Raw genomic sequence first — 21,083 nt, forward strand, 5'->3', positions numbered from 1 at the left:
GAACTGAAGGGGGGTTTGTTAAACAGATCCATTACGTATTCACATGTTCATATGTATGTATGTGTATGTGTATGTGCACGTACGTGTATGTTTGTCTGCATTTATCTTTATGTACTGTAACCATTGATTGAATAATACCTTATGGTTGATGATGCTAATAATAATATTCAATTAAAGTCCAGCTACAGTTTTTTTTTTTTTTACTGTGTCAAGGCCTCAGAAAGCCATAGCTGGGTCATACCTTCTCTTAAAAGTTAAAAAATACCAAATACATGAAATCACAGATATGTGTGAAACATGGGCTGATTAGTCCTTAGTCCACTGAGATATCTTATTTAAGAGGAAAGAGTGGGTGACTTTAGGTGAGATGGTCCTGAAGTAAGACCCAGGTGCCTGATAAGTTAATAGAAACCCATAAGTTATGGGCCTGGAGCAAGAAGAGGGATATCTTCAGTTAAGTTCAGTTCAGTTGCTCAGTCATGTCCGACTCTTTGTGACCCCATGAATCACAGCACGCCAGGCCTCCCTGTCCATCACCATCTCCCAGAGTTCACTCAGACTCACGTCCATCAAGTCAGTGATGCCATCCAGCCATCTCATCCTCGGTCGTCCCCTTCTCCTCCTGCCCCCAATCCTTCCCAGCATCAGAGTCTTTTCCAATGAGTCAACTCTTCGCATGAGGTGGTCAAAGTACTGGAGCTTCAGCTTTAGCATCATTTCTTCCAAAGAAATCCTAGGGTTGATCTCCTTCAGAATGGACTGGTCGGATCTCCTTGCAGTCCAAGGGACTCTCAAGAGTCTTCTCCAACACCACAGTTCAAAAGCATCAATTCTTCGGTGCTCAGCCTTCTTCACAGTCCAACTCTCACATCCATACATGACCACAGGAAAAACCATAGCCTTGACTAGACGGACCTTAGTCGGCAAAGTAATGTCTCTGCTTTTGAATATGCTATCTAGGTTGGTGATAACTTTTCTTCCAAGGAGTAAGCGTCTTTTAATTTCATGGCTGCAGTCACCATCTGCAGTAATTTTGGAGCCCCCAAAAATAAAGTCTGACACTGTTTCCACTGTTTCCCCATCTATTTCCCATGAAGTGATGGGACCAGATGCCATGATCTTTGTTTTCTGAATGTTCAGCTTTAAGCCAACTTTTTCGCTCTCCTCTTTCACTTTCATCAAGAGGCTTTTTAGTTCCTCTTCACTTTCTGCCATAAGGGTGGTGTCATCTGCATATCTGAGGTTATTGATATTTCTCCCGGCAATCTTGATTCCAGCTGGTGCTTCTTTCAGTCCAGCGTTTCTCATGATGTACTCTGCATATAAGTTAAATAAGCAGGGTGACAATATACAGCCTTGACGTACTCCTTTTCCTATTTGGAACCAGTCTGTTGTTCCATGTCCAGTGCTAACTGTTGCTTCCTGACCTGCATATAGGTTTCTCAAGAGGCAGGTTAGGTGGTCTGGTATTCCCATCTCTTTCAGAATTTTCCACAGTTTATTGTGGTCCACACAGTCAAAAGCTTTGGCATTGTCAAGAAAGCAGAAATAGATGTTTTTCTGGAACTCTCTTGCTTTTTCCATGGTCCAGTGGATGTTGGCAATTTGATCTCTGGTTCCTCTGCCTTTTCTAAAACCAGCTTGAACATCAGGGAGTTCACGGTTCACGTATTTCTGAAGCCTGGCTTGGAGAATTTTGAGGATTACTTTACTAGCATGTGAGATGAGTGCAATTGTGCGGTAGTTTGAGCATTCTTTTACATTGCCTTTCTTTGGAATTGGAATGAAAACTGAGCTTTTCCAGTCCTGTGGCCACTGCTGAGTTTTCCAAATTTGCTGGCATATTGAGTGCAGCACTTCCACAGCATCATCTTTCAGGATTTGAAACAGCACAACTGGAATTCCATCACCTCCACTAGCTTTGTTCGTAGTGATGCTTTCTGAGGCCCACTTGACATCACATTCCAAGATGTCTGGCTCTAGATTAGTGATCACATCATCATGATTATCTGGGTCGTGAAGATCTTTTTTGTACAGTTCTTCTGTGTATTCTTGCCACCTCTTCTTAATATCTTCAGCTTCTGTTAGGTCTATACCATTTCTGTCCTTTATCAGGCCCATCTTTGCATGAAATGTTCCCTTGGTATCTCTAATTTTCTTGAAGAGATCTCTAGTCTTTCCCATTCTGTTGTTTTCCTCTATTTCTTTGCATTGATTGCTGAAGAAGGCTTTCTTATCTCTTCTTGCTATTCTTTGGAACTCTGCATTCAGATGCTTATATCTTTCCTTTTCTCCTTTGCTTTTTGCCTCTCTTCTTTTCACAGCTATTTGTAAGGCCTCCCCAGACAGCCATTTTGCTTTTTTGCATTTCTTTTCCATGGGGATGGTCTTGATCCCTGTCTCCTGTACAGTGTCACGAACCTCATTCCATAGTTCATCAGGCACTTTATCTATCAGATCTAGACCCTTAAATCTACTTCTCACTTCCACTGTATAATCATAAGGGATTTGATTTAGGTCATATCTGAATGGTCTAGCGGTTTTCCCTACTTTCTTCAATTTGAGTCTGAATTTGGTAATAAGGAGTTCATGATCTTAGCCACAGTCAGCTCCTGGTCTTGTTTTTGTTGACTGTATAGAGCTTCTCCATCTTTGGCTGCAAAGAATATAATCAATCTGATTTTGCTGTTGACCATCTGGTGATGTCCATGTGTAGAGTCTTCTCTTGTGTTGTTGGAAGAGGGTGTTTGCTATGACCAGTGCATTTTCTTGGCAAAACTCTATTAGTCTTTGCCCTGCTTCATTCCGCATTCCAAGGCCAAATTTGCCTGTTACTCCAAGTGTTTCTTGACTTCCTACTTTTGCATTCCAGTCCCCTATAATGAAAAGGACATCGTTTTGGGGTGTTAGTTCTAAAAGGTCTTGTAGGTCTTCATAAAACCATTCAACTTCAGTTTCTTCAGTGTTACTGGTTGGGGCATTGACTTGGATAACTGTGATATCGAATGGTTTGCCTTGGAGACGAACAGAGATCATTCTGTCGTCTTTGAGATTGCATCCAAGTACTGCATTTCAGACTCTTTTGTTGACCATGATGGCTACTCCATTTCTTCTGAGGGATTCCTGCCCGCAGTAGTAGATATAATGGTCATCTGAGTTAAATTCACCCATTCCAGTCCATTTTAGTTCGCTGATTCCTAGAATGTCGACGTTCACCCTTGCCATCTCTTGTTTGACCACTTCCAATTTGCCTTGATTCATGGACCTGACATTCCAGGTTCCTATGCAATATTGCTCTTTATAGCATCCGATCTTGCTTCTATCACCAGTCACATCCACAACTGGGTATTATTTTTGCTTTGGCTCTTTCCCTTCATTCTTTCTGGAGTTATTTCTCCACTAATCTCCAGTAGCATATTGGGCACCTAATGACCTGGGGATTCCTCTTTTGGTATCCTATCATTTTGCCTTTTCATACTGTTCATGGGGTTCTCAAGACAAGAATACTGAAGTGGCTTGCCATTCCCTTCTCCAGTGGACCACATTCTGTCAGACCTCTCCACCATGACCCGCCCGTCTTGGGTTGCCCCACAGGCATGGCTTGGTTTCATTGAGTTAGACAAGGCTGTGGTCCTACTGTGATTAGATTGACTCGTTTTCTGTGAGTATGGTTTCAGTGTGTCTGCCCTCTGATGCCCTCTTGCAACACCTACCATCTTACTTGGGTTTCTTTTACCTTGGGCATGGGGTATCTCTTCACGGCTGCTCCAGCAAAGCACAGCCGCTGCTCCTTACCTTGGACAAGGGGATATCTTATTCCATTTATTTCAGAGTAAGTTGTAGCCATTCTTACATTTCATCTCTAAAGTTCAGTCTTTGTGATTCTTTTTTTATTTTGAGCTAAATTCTACATTCAATGAATGTACAAATCTAAGTTTATCTGTCTGTGAATTTTAACAAATGCATGCATCTGTGTAATCCAAACTCCTACCACAGTATACAACATCATTGCAATCACTTGGAAAACTTAAATACTTAGGTTTGAACTTAACAAAACACCTTTAAGACTTCTGTGCTTAAAACTACACAATGCTAATGGAAGGCATCAAAGAAGATGTCAGTAAATCTCAAGAAATACACCATGATCATTGATTGGAAAACCCAATCTAGTAAAGGTGTCAGTTCTTCCCAAATTAATATACAGTTTCCAGGCAATTCCTGTCAAGGCTTTTTGAAGATATAGACAGATTTATATGGAAAGGTAAAATAACTAGAATAGTTAAAATAATTTGAAAGGAAGCATAAAGTGGAAGCAATCAGCTTACCCGATTTCAAGACCTTTTTGTAGCTACAGTGGTCACAGCCTTGTGGTATTAGTGAAGGGATATATATATAGATAGATTAATGAAACAGAACAGAGACTGGATGCTTTTCCCTATAAGATCAAAGACAAGACAAGGATATCTGCTTTTGCCATTCATATACACACATTTGCAGTGTGAATAAGTTTGATCCTTACCTCACACCGTATAAAAATAATTAATTCAAAATGGATGAGGACCTAAATGTAAGAGCCAAAACTAAAAAAAACAAAACATAGAGCTAATCTTTATGATCTTGGATTTGGCAATGGATTCTTAGTTAGAAGAAGAAAAGTATAAGCAACAGAAGCAAGAAAAATGAATAAACTGGATTTTATTAAAACTTAAAACTTTCATTCTACAAAGGAAACTATCAAAAACAAAAAAGTACAACCTAAAGAATGGAAGAAAATATCTGCAAACAATTATATCTGATAAAGGACTTGTAAAGAACATACAGAACTCTCATAACTCACAGTAAAAGACAACCCAGTTTAATGTGGCAAGGGATCTGAATAGTCATTTCTCTAAAGAAGAACACATGGCCAGTAAACGCGTGAAAAGATTTTCATCATCTTTAGTCACTTGAGTTCAGTTCAGTTCAGTCGCTAAATCGTGTCCGACTCTTTGCAACCCCGTGAATCACAGCACGTCAGGCTTCCCTGTCCATCACCGACTCCCGGAGTTCACTCAAACTCATGCCCATCAAGTTGGTGATGCCATCCAGCCATCTCATCCTCGGTCGTCCCCTTCTCCTCCTGCCCTCAATCCCTCCCAGCATTAGAGTCTTTTCTAATGAGTCAACTCTTTGCATGAGGTGGCCAAAGTATTGGAGTTTCAGCTTTAGCATCATTCCTTCCAAAGAACACCCAGGACTGATCTCCTTCAGAATGGACTGGTTGGATCTCCTTGCAGTCCATGAGATTCTCAAGAGTCTTCTCCAACACCACAGTTCAAAAGCATCAATTCTTCAGCGCTCAGCTTTCTTCACAGTCCAACTCTCACATCCATACATGACTACTGGAAAAACCATAGCCTTGACTAGACGGACCTTAGTTGGCAAAGTAACGTCTCTGCTTTTGAATATGCTGTCTAGGTTGGTCATAACTTTTCTTCCAAGGAGTAAGCATCTTTTAATTTCATGGCTGCAGTCACCATCTACAGTAATTTTGGAGCCCAAAAAAATAAAGTCTGACACTATTTCCACTGTTTCCCCATCTATTTCCCATGAAGTGATGGGACCAGATGCCATGATCTTCGTTTTCTGAATGTTCGGCTTTAAGCCAACTTTTTCACTCTCCTCTTTCACTTTCATCAAGAGGCTTTTTAGTTCCTCTTCACTTTCTGCCATAAGGGTAGTGTCATCTGCATATCTGAGGTTATTGATATTTCTCCCGGCAATCTTGATTCCAGCTTGTGCTTCATGCAGCCCAGCGTTTCTCATGATGTACTCTGCATATAAGTTAAATAAGCAGGGTGACAATATACAGCCTTGACATACTCCTTTTCCTATTTGGAACCAGTCTGTTGTTCCATGTCCAGTTCTAACTGTTGCTTCCTGACCTGCATATAGGTTCCTCAAGAGGCATGTCAGGTGGTCTGGTATTCCCATCTCTTTCAGAATTTTCCACAGTTTATTGTGATCCACACAGTCAAAGGCTTTGGCATAGTCAAGAAAGCAGAAGTAGATGTTTTTCTGGAACTCTCTTGCTTTTTCCATGATCTAGCAGATGTTGGTAATTTGATCTCTGGTTCCTCTGCCTTTTCTAAAACCAGCTTGAACATCTGGAAGTTCATGGTTCACATATTGCTGAAGCCTGGCTTGGAGAATTTTGAGGATTACTTTACCAGCGTGTGAGATGAGTGCAATTGTGCAGTAGTTTGAGCATTCTTTTGCATTGCCTTTCTTTGGAATTGGAATGAAAACTGAGCTTTTCCAGTCCTGTGGCCACTGCTGAGTTTTCCAAATTTGCTGACATATTGAGTGCAGCACTTTCACAGCATGATCTTTCAGGATTTGAAATAGCTCAACTGGAATTCCATCACCTCCACTAGCTTTGTTCGTAGTGATGCTTCTAAGGCCCACTTGACTTCACATTCCAGGATGTCTGGCTCTAGATGAGTGATCATACCATCGTGATTATCTTGGTCATGAGGATCTTTTTTGTACAGTTCTTCTGTGTATTCTTGCCACCTCTTCTTAATATCTTCTGCTTCTGTTAGTCACTAGAGCAGTACAAATTAATATTACAATGAGATACCATTTTATACTCACTAGGCTGACCAGAATAAAAAAATCAGATGACAAAGTTGATGTGAACTCAGAACCCTCAAATCTTACAACTACTTTGGGAAAGTTTGGCACTTCTCTCCAAAGTGTATCAGGGTTCCCATTTGACCCAGCAGTTCCACTCGTGTAATATACCTAAGAGAAATGAAAACATGTGCCCAAAAAAGTACATGAGTATTAATATGCCAATATGACTCGTAATAGCCCAAGGTGGAAACAACCCAAATGTCCATCAGTGGATGAATGGATAAACGAAGTGTGGTATATCCACATGGACTATTAATTGTACATAAAAAGAAAGGAAGTGCTGATACATGCTGCAACATGGATTTACCTTGAAAACATTAAGCCAGACACAAAAGGACAAACATTGTATGATTCCATTTATCTGAAATGCCCAGAATAGGCAAATATATACAGAAAGTAGATTAATGGTTGATTAGTGTCTAGTACTCTTGCCTTGGAAAATCCCATGGACGGAGGAGCCTGGAAGACTGCAGTCCCTGTCGTCGCTGAGGGTCGGACACGACTGAGCGACTTCCCTTTCACTTTTCACTTTCATGCATTGGGGAAGGAAATGGCAACCCACTCCAGTGTTCTTGCCTGGAGAATCCCAGGGATGGGGGAGCCTGGTGGGCTGCTGTCTATGGCGTCACACAGAGTCGGACACGACTGAAGTGACTTAGCAGCAGCAGAGGCTTGAAGGCTAGGGGATTGGAGAGTGATAGCCGAAGCGTAGTGTTTTTTGGAAAGTGATCAAATGGACACCTGATTTATAATAAAAGTGAAACTTCAGAAGAATAATTAAAAGGTAGTCTTTTCAATGAATAGTGCTAGAATAACTGGATTTCAGTATTTAAAAAATGAAAACCCTCTCCACTTCTACTCTACACAAAAATCAAGTGCAGGTTGGTTGTAGATGTAAATGTACATCTACATTTAAAAACAACAAAACTTCCAGAAAATAATAGAGGATAATATCTTCATGATACTAAAATTGGGAAAGAATAAAATGGAATACATTTTATTAATGGAACATGTTAATAAAAAGGAATAAAACATGCTAACCATAAGGGAAAGGTTTGAAAATTTTGACTATAGCAAAGTCAAGAACTTCAGTACATTATTTTAAAAAACCAATGCAAGTTATAGATTGGGATTATATATTTACAGTCTGCAATATATACCTGTCAAAGAGGTCACATCTAGAATATACAAAAGCCCTTCTACAAATAATAAGGAAAAGACAACCCAGTTGGAAAACAGGCAAGAGATTTGAACAGGCACTTTATTAAAAAGGATATCCAAATGGCCAGTAAACATATCCCTGAACCTTACTATGAAGTGGTGTCTCATTGTGGTTTTAAGGTGCATTTCCAATTATTAACAAGGCTGAGTATACTGTTTCTTAGAAATCATGAGAGACCAGGTTTTAACTTGTACTAAACATTGGTGAGAATGTGGAGCAGCAACAGCCTTCATAACCTGCTAGTGGGTATGTAAGTTGGTATAACTACTTTGGATTACAGCTTTGTATTATCTACTAAAATTGAAGCTACACATGCCCTACGATCTGGAATCCTTACTCCCAGGTATATATCCAAGAGAAATGTGGGCACATATGCTTGCTGTTTGTAGCACTGTTGTTCATAATACCCCTAAACTAACAGAGCCCCAGTGTCCATTACAAGTAGAAGCTGATAAATTAATTATAATATTTGTATAGTTACATATTATATAGCAATGAAAATGAACAAATTACAATCACATTCCATGACTGATTTCACAAATATATGTTTAAAAGCACAGAATAATATATGCTATGTAGTTCAGTTTATGTAAAGTTCAAAAGTAGGCAAAACAAAACTATAGTTTCATGTATATATTTGTGTAAATATAAACTATATTATATATAGGTATATGTGTGAATACTTAAGTTGAAAATTATAAAGGAAAATAGGAAGTGATTACACTGGAAGGCTAATGGTTACCTTTAAAGGTAGTGATTAGAAGGGGACATGAGTGGGGCACCTGTGATACCTGCAGTATAGTATTTCTTGACCTGAGTGGTATCTGCTTTGTGATAAATCCCTGAGCTATATTTCTTTGTTTCTATACTTTTCATAAGTATAATTCCTAATAATTTGTTTAAACATTTGGTTTGTTTCTGGTCATGTGAGCTATAGATAGAAATATGTTTTGGTAGATTTTAAAAGTGAGCACAAATAATTGGCAAAAAAAGATAAATACATCAGTGCAACAGGATAGAATCCGGAGAGAGACCAAATGATTGTTGACAGAGGGACCAAAACCATCCAGTGGGAATAAGGAAAAATTCTTTTCAATGATTTGTGCTGTAATGACTTGGGATCCATGTAGAAAACAATAAACCTTGACCTCTATCTCACTTAATATACAAAAAATTAATTCAAAATAGATTGTAGGCCTAAACATAAAAGTTAACATTTTAAAGTCCTAAAAGAAAACCAGACAGTATCTTCATAACCATAGACTAAGGCAACAATACTGTAGAGAGACTCCAGAAAGAAAAAGGAAACAATGAAAATATTAATAAACTTGACTTCATTGATATTAAAAATTCTCATCAAAAGACACAGTTAATAAAATGAAAAGGCAAGCCACAGTCTATAAGAAAACATTCCCAATGTATATCTGACAAAGGACTTGTATGCAGAATATATGAAGAATTATTACAAATCAATATTAAAAAGAAAAAAACTTAATTAAAAACAGGCAAAAGACTTGAGCAAACTTTGCTTAAAGCGAGACATATAATGGCTAAGGAACATATGGAAAAATGTTCAACATAGGAAATGAAAATTAAAATCACAGTGAGGTAAGAACTTTACATCTGGGATGGCAACAGTTTTTTTTTTTGTTGTTGTTGTTTTTAATTTAAGAAGGCTGACAACTCCAAATAATAGAATGTAGAACTGGAATTCTAATACAAAACGTTTGGTAGGGTTTTTTTTTAACAAAAACAACAAATATATATATATATCTACACTGTGACCAATGGTTCTACTCCTAGGTGTTTAGAGAAATTAAAATACATGTCCTCAAAAATAGTTGCATATAATTTTCATTTTCATATTTATTAACAATAGTCAAAAACTGGAACCAGTTCAGAAGTAGGAGAATGGATATCGAAACTATGGTATAGCCATACATATCAACAATGAAAAGGAAAAAAACCCTGGTAAACACAACATAGATGAATCCCAAAAACATTATACTGAGTTAAAGAGGCCAGAAACAGATGACTATATATGATTCCAATTATATGAAGTTGTAGAATAGGCAGACTGGTTTACAGTCACAGAAACCAGTGGTAGGGGTTGACTTGGAAAGGGCAAGAGGAAACTCTCTAAGATGATTAAAAAAAATGTTCTATATTTTGATAGGTGTATTGGTTACATGATTATATAGTTTTAAAACTGATTAAACTGTACAGTTTTATGAGTATGTCATATTATATATAACATGTAAATTTTTCTCAATTTAAAAAGTAGCCATAATTCTCCATGGGGATCCATTTATCCTCACCCTTTGAAATACCTCTTTGCATCTCCTTCCATGAAGAAGTGTACTTTTGCCCTATCCCTTGAATCTGAGATGGCCTTGTGACTTGCTTTAGCCAGAATGAGTGTGGCAGAAAATAAAGCATGCCAGGGTTGACCTAGGCTTCAAGAGACTGTACACTTTTGCTTTCTCTTAAACCCTGTCCAGCCAACATGGAATGATTCCTTGCTAGCTTTCTGGATAATGAGAGTGAAGCAGAGATGAGCTGAGGTTATCCTAGATCAGCCAGCCTCCAGCTAAACCTGCAGCTGATCAAGATACATGAGTGATACCAGAAGAATCACCCAGCTGAGATAAATAAATTACTGTTTTATGTCACTAATATTGCGGGAGATTTCTTATGTAGGAAAAGCTAAGGCTTAGAGTCCAGGCTCTATCAGTTCAGTTCAGTCACTCAGTCGTGTCCGACTCTTTGCGACCCCATGAATCGCAGCACGCCAGGCCTCTCTGTCCATCACCATCTCCCAGAGTTCACTCAGACTCACATCCATCGAGTCCGTGATGCCATCCAGCCATCTCATCCTCGGTCGTCCCCTTCTCCTCCTGCCCCCCATCCCTCCCAGCATCAGAGTCTTTTCCAATGAGTCAGCTCTTCACATGAGTTGGCCAAAGTACTGGAGCTTCAGCTTTAGCATCATTTCTTCCAAAGAAATCCCAGGACTGATCTCCTTCAGAATGGACTGGTCGGATCTCCTTGCAGTCCAAGGGACTCTCAAGAGTCTTCTCCAACACCACAGTTCAAAAGCATCAATTCTTCTGCGCTCAGCTTTCTTCACAGTCCAACTCTCACATCCATACATGACCACAGGAAAAACCATGGCCTTGACTAGACGGACCTTAGTTGGCAAAGTAATGTCTCTGCTTTTGAATATGCTGTCTAGGTTGGTCATAACTTTTCTTCCAAGGAGTAAGTGTCTTTTAATTTCATGGCTGCAGTCACCATCTATAGTGATTTTGGAGCCCAAAAAAATAATGTCTGACACTATTTCCACTGTTTCCCCATCTATTTCCCATGAAGTGATGGGACCAGATGCCATGATCTTTGTTTTCTGAATGTTCAGCTTTAAGCCAACTTTTTCACTCTCCTCTTTCACTTTCATCAAGAGGCTTTTTAGTTCCTCTTCACTTTCTGCCATAAGGGTGGTATCATCTGCATATCTGAGGTTATTGATATTTCTCCTGGCAATCTTGATTCCAGCTGGTGCTTCTTCCAGTCCAGCGTTTCTCATGATGTACTCTGCATATAAGTTAAATAAGCAGGGTGACAATATACAGCCTTGACGTACTCCTTTTCCTATTTGGAACCAGTCTGTTGTTCCATATCCAGTTCTAACTGTTGCTTCCTGACCTGCATACAGATTTCTCAAGAGGCAGGTTAGGTGGTCTGGTATTCCCATCTCTTTCAGAATTTTCCACAGTTTATTGTGATCCACACAGGCTCTATAGTAATAAAGTATAGCCCATGGGCCAGATATAGCTCATCACTTATTCTGAACCTTTTATTCAGCATTAGAAAGTGGATCATAAATTGATCTTGGGAGAGGAACACCTTTTATAATCAATACCCAAAGAATTTCTATTAATAAAATACCACAGTTATAGGATTACAGCCTGTCAATAGGTTTTCTAAAGTAGTCTCAAAGTTTACAGGGATGGCAAGTCATATTCCATTTGTACACAGACATTAGGTTAATTCCTCTGTGAACCTTTTAAGAGAGAGAAGAAAATAAAATAACTTTGTAACCTAAGTGAGAAAAGGTATCCTCAAATTGCATGAAGATATAAAATGCGATTACTGTACTTTTTAAAGGTCAGACTATACAGCTTTTTGTATCAAGATGGTAAAAAAAAAAAAGTAAATAGCTAAAAGTTCCCCAAAATTTCAAAACAGGTGCTGTATTATCAGTTCATTGTTAATTTTGGTTTGAGTTGATTGTTTTCAAGTAATGAGAGCCTCACTTCTAAATTTAATTTGCTTTATTGTTATCAGTTGTGTGTTGTTAACCCTACAAAGTACACTTTTGAATATTTGCATTGATATTCTGCTCTGTGCTTTTTCTGTAGCTAGACTTGACCCTTATTCATCATGTCAAATGCTAAACCAGTTGTACATATAACACCAAAAACATATTTGTCCAGCAACACTTGTTTCTCATCACCAAGTTCTTTCGTTTGTATTTGGGATCACAGAGGCTGGCTCCCTCTACTGGAGCATTTCTATTCCCAGAGCGAAGCCCAGTCTGACACAGAGCATCCAATAATAAGTAGAATAAGTAGAATGAATGAGTCACCAAATTCTTGTCCACTAAAAAGTGGGAACAACAAGAGGTGGTTGGTCTGTGAAGTCTTTTTTTCCCAACCAGATAGATCATGATCAAAAATCTGGTCCTAAAAATAATGAAGAGTAGGAAAGCTGGTATAGGTAAAGGAAAAGGTGTGGCTCCAAGGATAGCCTTCCAATGGGGAGACAAAAGAAACTTGAACCGTGCATGCAAGCTTAGGGGGCAACCATTAGGAGGAAAAAGACTGAAGATGCATGGAAAGGGAGAATAAAGAGGTGAAGTAAGTTTCCCAAAGACAGGTTAGAGAGGCATCAAGCACCCAGGAGAAATAGAATCTTTCGTGTTAAATCTGTGGTGGCACAAAATAATCGTGAACTATATAATGACTTAGAACCAAGGTGCAAATTGGAGTAGGAAATGACCACCCACTCCAGTATTCTTGCCTGGAAAATCCCATGGACAGAGGAGACTGGTAGGCTACAGTGCATGGGTTTCACAAAAAGTCAGACATGACTGACTGAGCACAAGGTGCAAATAAAATGTTACGGGTTTTGTTAAAGTGTGACCATGCCCATTATTACTTTTAATGAGAAATCCAGCTTTGCTGGATTTGAGCCTAGATCTACCAATGAATAATTTTAAAATATACAATAAAATCTTATTGCTTTATTTTGAAGTCATATTCCAATAATGGTTTTTTCCTCCAGATTGGACCCCTTCAAATCCTGAGCCAATGTACATCCCCACGGGCCTGGAGATGGAACCCCTTTATGCAGACTCCAAGGAAGAAACTGTGGTTTATCTAGCCGAAGATGGTGGGTACATAATGAGACATCTTGTGATAAAATATAATAATTTGGTGTCTGGGCTAATCTATTAGTTGTATTTGTTCTGCTGTTGATAGTGGAAATTGCCAATTACCAGGAAATCTCTGACTCCATAACCATGTTTGGTTAATATTGTTCCAGATGTTGATTCAGTGCTAATTGTATTCTTGAAGGTGCATACTGCAGTTTATGCACAGTTATTTTACAATGAAGCATCATGCTAACCATGAGAATGAAGAGTTTTATTGAAATGGAATTAAACTTCACATCAGTTTTCAAAGATCTATCCAGCAGAGTGCTCTGCACCTGTCTGTCTATAGGTCACATTCATGCAGTCTTTCAAATGGTTTATTTTCATTTCATGCCAGTTTGATGCATCTCTTGGGATTGCCAAAAAAACAATCCCACATCACAAATACTATCCAAGATTATATCTTAGGAAAGTGTTCTTAACACTCAGGATTAATAATTGGCACTTTGAGAGTTCCAGTAATGTAAAAATCTCTGCTTTATGGTCAGGTGTACTAATGATCAAACATAGAAGTCTGAACCTGTATTCTAAACTGCTGCTCCTGAAACCCTAATGTCAGGAAGTATGGGACTCCTGTACAGTTTCACCATCACATTTGTATATCTTAGAGTGTATATTAAAGATAACTTCCAGGGAACATGTATTTTATTTAAAGAGCTGGCAAAATAGAGGAATTCACAGGGATTGCTTCCTATGTAGTAAGCAATTACAGAAATCATATATTCATGCATTTTTAAACAACTGAGGTGAGAAAAGCACCTCTGATTTTTTTCAATTTGATTTCAAATATTTACCCAGCTAACCTACTTTATAACTTCCACACATAACTTAAATGAGATATAATATAAAATTAAAGTAGCTGAGGTGAGTCAGTCAAGGTCTTGTCAGGAATTGGATGGCAAATGTAATTTAAGAAATTTTAATGAAAAGATATCTTATAAAAGGGTAGACAGAATCAAAGAAGACTAATCAGAGATGGTGAGACAACACTAAGTTGTCAACAGAACAGAACCATTGTTTCTTCTTGGCACAAAAGGGTAAGAGATCAGACTGGTGTCGAGACCTATAGCTGTAGGAGAAAGAAGTCCCCAAACGACTGGGCATAAAGAATTTGTGGTTCATATTTTTTTATTTTAAATATTTTTATTTCTTTAAAGATATTGTTATTATCTCATGACATCTAAGAAAAAGTCAGACATAATTTATATCATTGTTCCACATTATATATGCTGTGCCTTCTGTCTATGATCTGCCTAGATTTGTTTATCTTTGTATTTATCCTGCTTGGAGTTTGCTGAACATCTTGGATCCATAGTTTAATAGTTCTGCCTATCCAAATTTGAGAAATTTTCAACCATTATTTCTTCACATAATTTCCCCATGATATTCTTTCTTTTCTATCCTTTGGAATTTCTAGTTATGTTCCACATTCACTGGATCTTTGTTCTTTTTTTTTTATCTCTGGTCTTGAGTTTGAATAATTGTATTCATTTGTCTGTAAGTTCACTGAGTCTTTTTTTTTTTTTCAATATTCAATTTCTCTTAACCCCATCTGGTAGGTCTTTCATTTCTGTTATTGTACTTTTTATTTTCAGAATTTTCATTCTTTTTATAGTTTTCTTTTTTTATTAGTTGATCTGTTTACTCATTATCTTTTCCTTTTAACATAAATTCAGAGTCCTTCTCTGTTAATTGTACCATCTGAGTTATCTTGGGGACTGTTAAATATATAAATATTTATTGGGTCACATTTCCTCATTCTCTGTATGCTTGATAATTTTTTTTATCACATGTGGGAAATTGTGAAAGACATGTTTTCTTTTTTTAAATTGCGTTGAATTTTTTTTTCTGGTAGGAAGCTAAATTGCTGACAAATCATTTTGCTCCTTTTAGAATTGGTTTACTTTTTTAATAAAAACAGATCTCTTTTTATTTTGTCCTTCATTCCAGGTCATGAACCTTCTCTTAAATGTGGTTTTTATGCCTAATACTCAACCTTTCTAGAGTCATAGTTAAATGCCTGCAGTGCTCAGTGAAGCCTTTCTATTCTGGATAAGTTGGAATTTCAGTATATCACAGAATGTTTATCCTCTGCTATCTCAGGAGCACTTTGTCCTGTCTTCCTTAACCTTACCCTGTGCTTGTACAGCCAGGTCTTCAGCCAAGCAACCACCATGTAGACTACTGAAGCCCTCCCTCTATGTAGCTTTCTTCTTCTATTACCTAGGGTGCTAATTTCAGCAGCCCCAGGCAACAGTTGTGCCTCCTCAGCTCAACAAGACTGTTATGCTATCCTTAAGTGCCATCTTTCTAAGAGGTAAAAAGTATTCCCAAGAAATCTAAAGTTAAAACATGAGCTTATTTCATTTTATCTTTTTTCAAGAACTTTATGTAGTTCTAATCATTGTGTTGTCTGAATGTGTGGAAATGGTTAATTCGTATATATATATTTTTTGTCTAGTTTTATAGTCCTTTACAGTGAGAAGACAGTTTCAGGAACAATTACTTCATTATAACCAGAAGTAGAACTCATGTATTCTACTGTGAGAAATACATGAATTTATTTTAGGCATTGCTTTTCTAATCTAAATCAGACTTTCTTATTCCAACATAAACCTATATGTTAGTGTCATATTAAAATTTATAACCCTTAGTGACACTTCAGTTATACTGTATCTCCAAACTCTATGCAGAATAGCCTATAGACTTTAGATATGGCTTGAACATCTTTATGATCTCTCATCAGCCTACAAAGAGCCGTGTTTTGTGTATTCCCGAGTTGGGGGCAACCGGACACCCTTGAAGCAGCCTGTGGATAACTGTGATGATACTTTGATGTTTGAAGCAAGGTTTGAGAGTGGTAATCTACAGAAGGTAGTCAAAGTGTAGGTTTAAATTATTTTTATTTGAGGAGGTAGACTATCATCTATTTCCTGTATTAGGTACAATAGTTTTAGTATCCACTGATGAACTCTAATTCCTTGAAGTATAGATGCTAATTAGAGATTATCATAAGAGGGTAGGTATGGAAGGTTCTGGATTCAAACAATTTTGAGAGCTATGAATTAAAGTTAAGCAGGTTTCCGTAGTGTACATTTTCAGTATGCCAGTATGAACTATTAAACACACATGAACACTGCTTCTCCAGCTTTTTAATGGACTAGGTCTTCAGATGAGTGTTCTATAAAACATGCTTGGGAATATGCATACAATTCAAGGATATATATTTTTTTAATTTTATGAAAAAATTTAAACATACGCTGAAGTACAGAGCATAATACAGTTCTACATATACTCATTACCTAGATTCAACAGCCCTTAAGGGTTTGCAACATTCATTTCACCAATGCACACAAACACATATACACACATAATAAGTGCATAATGCTGATAGAATAGGAAGTTACTTGGTAAAGAAAAAAGTCACAACTAACCAGGTGAAATTGTTGTATATATAAGTAATGTACTAATGAAGTTATATTTGCTTTTATTTAAGTATCTTCAATAATTAAGTATGGGGAATGCAAATAGTTATCAAATATAGTTCCTGTCCTCTCAAAGAGTTTAAAATTGTATAATTCATATGCTCATAGTAATTTATATATGTTTTTAACCTTTGTTAGTGATATGTATTTCAGATCTCTAGAGTTAGAATCTAATATAAAACAAATATGTGTCTGAGGTAAAAAAAAATAAAAGACACTGGACTTTAATTCTTAAAAACTTAACTCTTTAATCACTTCTTTTTTGGAAACATAATTGGGTTGAAATACATAATTTTTTGTCAAATGCCCATTTTTTAAATGTGCTCTCTTGAATTACAAAGGGATAAAAAGGCTTCAGAATTAGCATAGAATCAGTTTCACATCCAGTTAAAAGAGAAAATTTCAAAACGTTGATCTTTTGCAATTACTTGGTATTAGATACTGCTTAATAAACAGTTTCCCAAATAAAAAGCTTTCCATGAATAGGTAGATATACATTTATTATTACTTTTATTATTTAAACTTGAATGTCATTTTTACATTTTTATGTCTCCCTCCCCTTCCTTTTTTTGTGTATTAGGGCAGAATATGAATACCAGCTGACTGTGCGACCTGACCTGTTCACAAATAAACACACCCAGTGGTACTATTTCCAAGTCACTAATACTCAAGCAGGAATAGTCTACAGATTCACTATTATCAATTTCACCAAGCCTGCTAGTCTTTATAATCGGGGTATGCGCCCACTGTTTTATTCTGAGAAAGAGGCCAGCGCTCATAATATTGGCTGGCAGAGAATAGGAGACCAAATCAAGTATTATAGAAACAACCAGGGGCAAGATAGGCACCATCATTTTTCACTTACATGGACGTTTCAATTTCCACACAGTAAAGATACCTGCTACTTTGCTCACTGCTATCCGTACACTTACACAAACCTGCAAGAATACCTGTCTGGCATCAATAACGACCCAGTACGGTCAAAGTTTTGTAAAATACGTGTCTTGTGCCACACAATTGCTAGGAACATGGTGTATATTTTAACGATTACTACCCCCTTGAAGAACAGTGAGTCAAGAAAGCGGAAGGCTGTGATTCTGACTGCAAGGGTACATCCAGGAGAAACCAACAGCTCTTGGATCATGAAAGGCTTCCTAGATTATATTTTAGGAAACTCAAGTGATGCAAAGTTGCTTCGGGACACGTTCGTCTTCAAGGTGGTACCCATGCTGAATCCAGATGGTGTGATTGTAGGAAATTATCGGTGTTCCTTAGCTGGACGGGATTTAAACCGTAACTATACATCTCTCCTGAAGGAATCATTTCCTTCTGTCTGGTATACCCGGAACATGATCCGGAGGTAAAATAAGCCTCAAATTACCCTCTGCTTATTTAGTAAACTTGATAGTAAGAATTTTGCTCCCACAATCGCACTTACTTTATTCTTAACTGTCCTTAAGATAGTTTAAGTATAGCTACTTAATTTTTCCCCTCATTCTTCCCAACTCTGCTTCTATACCTTTCTGGCATTATGCCACTACATTCACTAGCCTTCTTGTAAATAACAGCATTTTAATAGGTTAGTGAAACTTAAATTTGCCTGTCCTAAATTTGGTTTCTTCCTAAAGCTAATGTTTCTTTTTGAATCCTTGAGAGTCCCTCATTAATTACATCTAGAAAATTAATTACATCTAGAGTCTTTGAGTACTGCGTTAACCACACATTGCTCTGTGATGAGTCTGTTAGGATGATGATAAGTTGCATACTTACTTAAGCTTTCATGAATAGTCTTGTTTGCCCCTAGGAAAAAAGTGAACAGCTTTAAATTTTCTAAAGAATCAGAACAGTAAAATGCATGTAATATTTAAAGACTTGTTGGATTACTGGGTGAATTCTTTAATAGATTCAAGTAATAACAATCAGAAACAGCGTTGCTAGAGTAGAAAGATTTATTGGAGTGAAACAATACCCATTCCAAGTCCAAAGCCTCTTAACCTTATTGGTTAAGAACGTGGAGACTGAAATGAAAACATATCAGATGGGAATCCCTGCTCTATCATTTGCTAACTGTGTGATCCTGAGCAGTTTAAAAACAAACCCAAACCTCTATTTCCTCATCTATTTGTAAAGTGGGAATAGTAATACTTCCCTCACAGACAGGAGGATTAAATGAGATTATTACTAAAGTGCCCAGAATAAAGTGTCCAATATTACTGGAATATTGGAAGTTGTAAATATATTCAGTGTTTCCTCAAATGTAAAAAGAAAAGGATTTAGTGAATTAGATGTAGATGTAAAAACTCTCTGTAAATTTTTAGGACTGTTCAAATGTTACATTGATAGGTGCTGTTACAGAGTGTCTGCATCCTCACCCGGCGTCACCAGGGCCCCTAGTGCAAGCACCAGAGCCCTGATTTAAGGAGGCCTGCCTCAGGGACACCTCCAGTCCCTGAGAGGAGCCGACAGGCTTCCAGAGCTCCCAGCGTGGCTCCAGTTGCCTGAGTTCAGCCTCCGCTCTCATGTTAATCCTTTCATCTTAGACACATGGAGAGTGAAATGCAGATCCCCACAAAAAGGAATGAAAACCCTGCTTTTATACCCCTCACAGATGTGGACTTCAGGATTCTCGGAAGTTACTTGGGAAATATTTAAGGGATAAAGAATAACCCATGACTGACTTAGTTTCCTGGGGATGACAGACAAAAGAGCTGAGTAAAGCCAATGTGGTATCTTATATTGGATTCTGGGACAGAAAAAGGACATTATTGGGAAAATTCGTGAAATCCAAATAAGGTTGGGAGTTTAACAGTAATGTACCAATGTTGGTTCCCTGTTCCTGCTGCTGCTAAGTCGCTTTAGTCGTGTCCGACTCTGTGCAACCCCAGAGACAGCAGCCCACCAGGCTCCCCCATCCCTGGGGTTCTCCAGGCAAGAACACTGGAGTGGGTTGTTGGTTCCCTAGTTTTGGACAATATTTCGTGGTTATGTTAACATTAGGGGAAAATGGACCGAGGGGTAACCATATGGACACTGTCAACTATTTTTGGCAATTTTATGTAAATCTGAGTTTATTCTAGAATTTAAAGTTTATTTTTAATAGAAAGGGAACTTTTAGAGCCCATTTGAGTATTTATAATGTCTCCTTAATGCTCTTTGACATTAAGGGTGCCTGGCCCAACACAAGATGGATTACAGCCAAAGCTCCTTGGCTTGTCTGTGAAAGATGTTTATCTTAGTTCTTCTTAAATTGTCTCATAAAGAAGCTTAAGGCAGGAATCTATTCAGTAAGTTTCAGAAAGACTTCCAAGAAAAAGAACTACCTTAATGCAATTAATCATAGGCAGTAAATAGAATAAAAGACAGTCACATATGTGTGGAAAGGTGAGCAGCTGTAAGTATGCCTAAGATTAAATATATTTAGAGTATTTTAAAATAATAGATTTTAGTATAAGATACTTAGTATATCTTAACTGTGGGTAAGAAAAAAATCCCAATTGTTTCTAAAGGGATTCAGTGTAAGATGAGAGACCCTGTTACCTTGTTTCACTTCAAAAGTAGTAATATTTCTTTGGGATTTGATTACTTACAGTTTCTTTTGACTCACTTAAACCAGATGTTCATTAAAACTGGGGAAATGATTTTAAAATGTATAGTTTTATAATCTAATTCTAAAAACTTGCAATGATCATTTGATGGCTTTATGTCAATCTCATGTTATCAGAATTTATTGGTCATCAAATGAAAAAGGGCAATAAACTAATATATGTAACAGATTTCACTTTGGAATTGCACTATAGTTTAAAAAAGTACTGTTTTGAATAAAAGCTACACTTTGAATATTTTGATTTTAAGATTTAATATTTTGTTATAAAAGTAGTAATTTCATATTAGTACAAATTGTTCACATTTGTATTTATCCTTCCAGAGATAAACAATGTATGTAATTTCAGTTATTTGAGTAGCTGTATAAAGTTTGGAAATATGAAAAGGCAAAAATGCCCATAATCCTACCACTTTAATACCACCACTTTTTCACCTTTTGAAAGCCTACTAGTTATTTTCATCAGCCAGTTTTGAGGGGCTTATTTTTTATTACTTTAATATTCACTGAATGCCTAAATTATACAGGCTAAAAGAATTGTGCTCTTGAGAAGTGATTTCTGTAAATTATTAGAAATTTACCAGAAAAATAATTCAAACTTTG

General features: G+C 37.3%; 1 protein-coding gene across 1 annotated transcript in view; it reads left to right on the forward strand.

The window, feature by feature from the left end:
- AGBL3 (AGBL carboxypeptidase 3) overlaps positions 1-21,083 on the forward strand; it is a 101,982-nt gene that overhangs the window by 21,750 nt on the left and 59,149 nt on the right. Inside the window, exons 4-6 of the mRNA XM_068973198.1 lie at positions 13,244-13,351; positions 16,141-16,279; positions 17,460-18,239. Of these exons, the coding sequence (XP_068829299.1) occupies positions 13,244-13,351; positions 16,141-16,279; positions 17,460-18,239 (1,027 nt within the window). The remainder of the gene's footprint in view (positions 1-13,243; positions 13,352-16,140; positions 16,280-17,459; positions 18,240-21,083) is intronic.

This window comes from Capricornis sumatraensis, chromosome 5, assembly GCF_032405125.1.
Source record: "Capricornis sumatraensis isolate serow.1 chromosome 5, serow.2, whole genome shotgun sequence".
NCBI classification, from domain to species: Eukaryota; Metazoa; Chordata; class Mammalia; order Artiodactyla; family Bovidae; genus Capricornis; species Capricornis sumatraensis.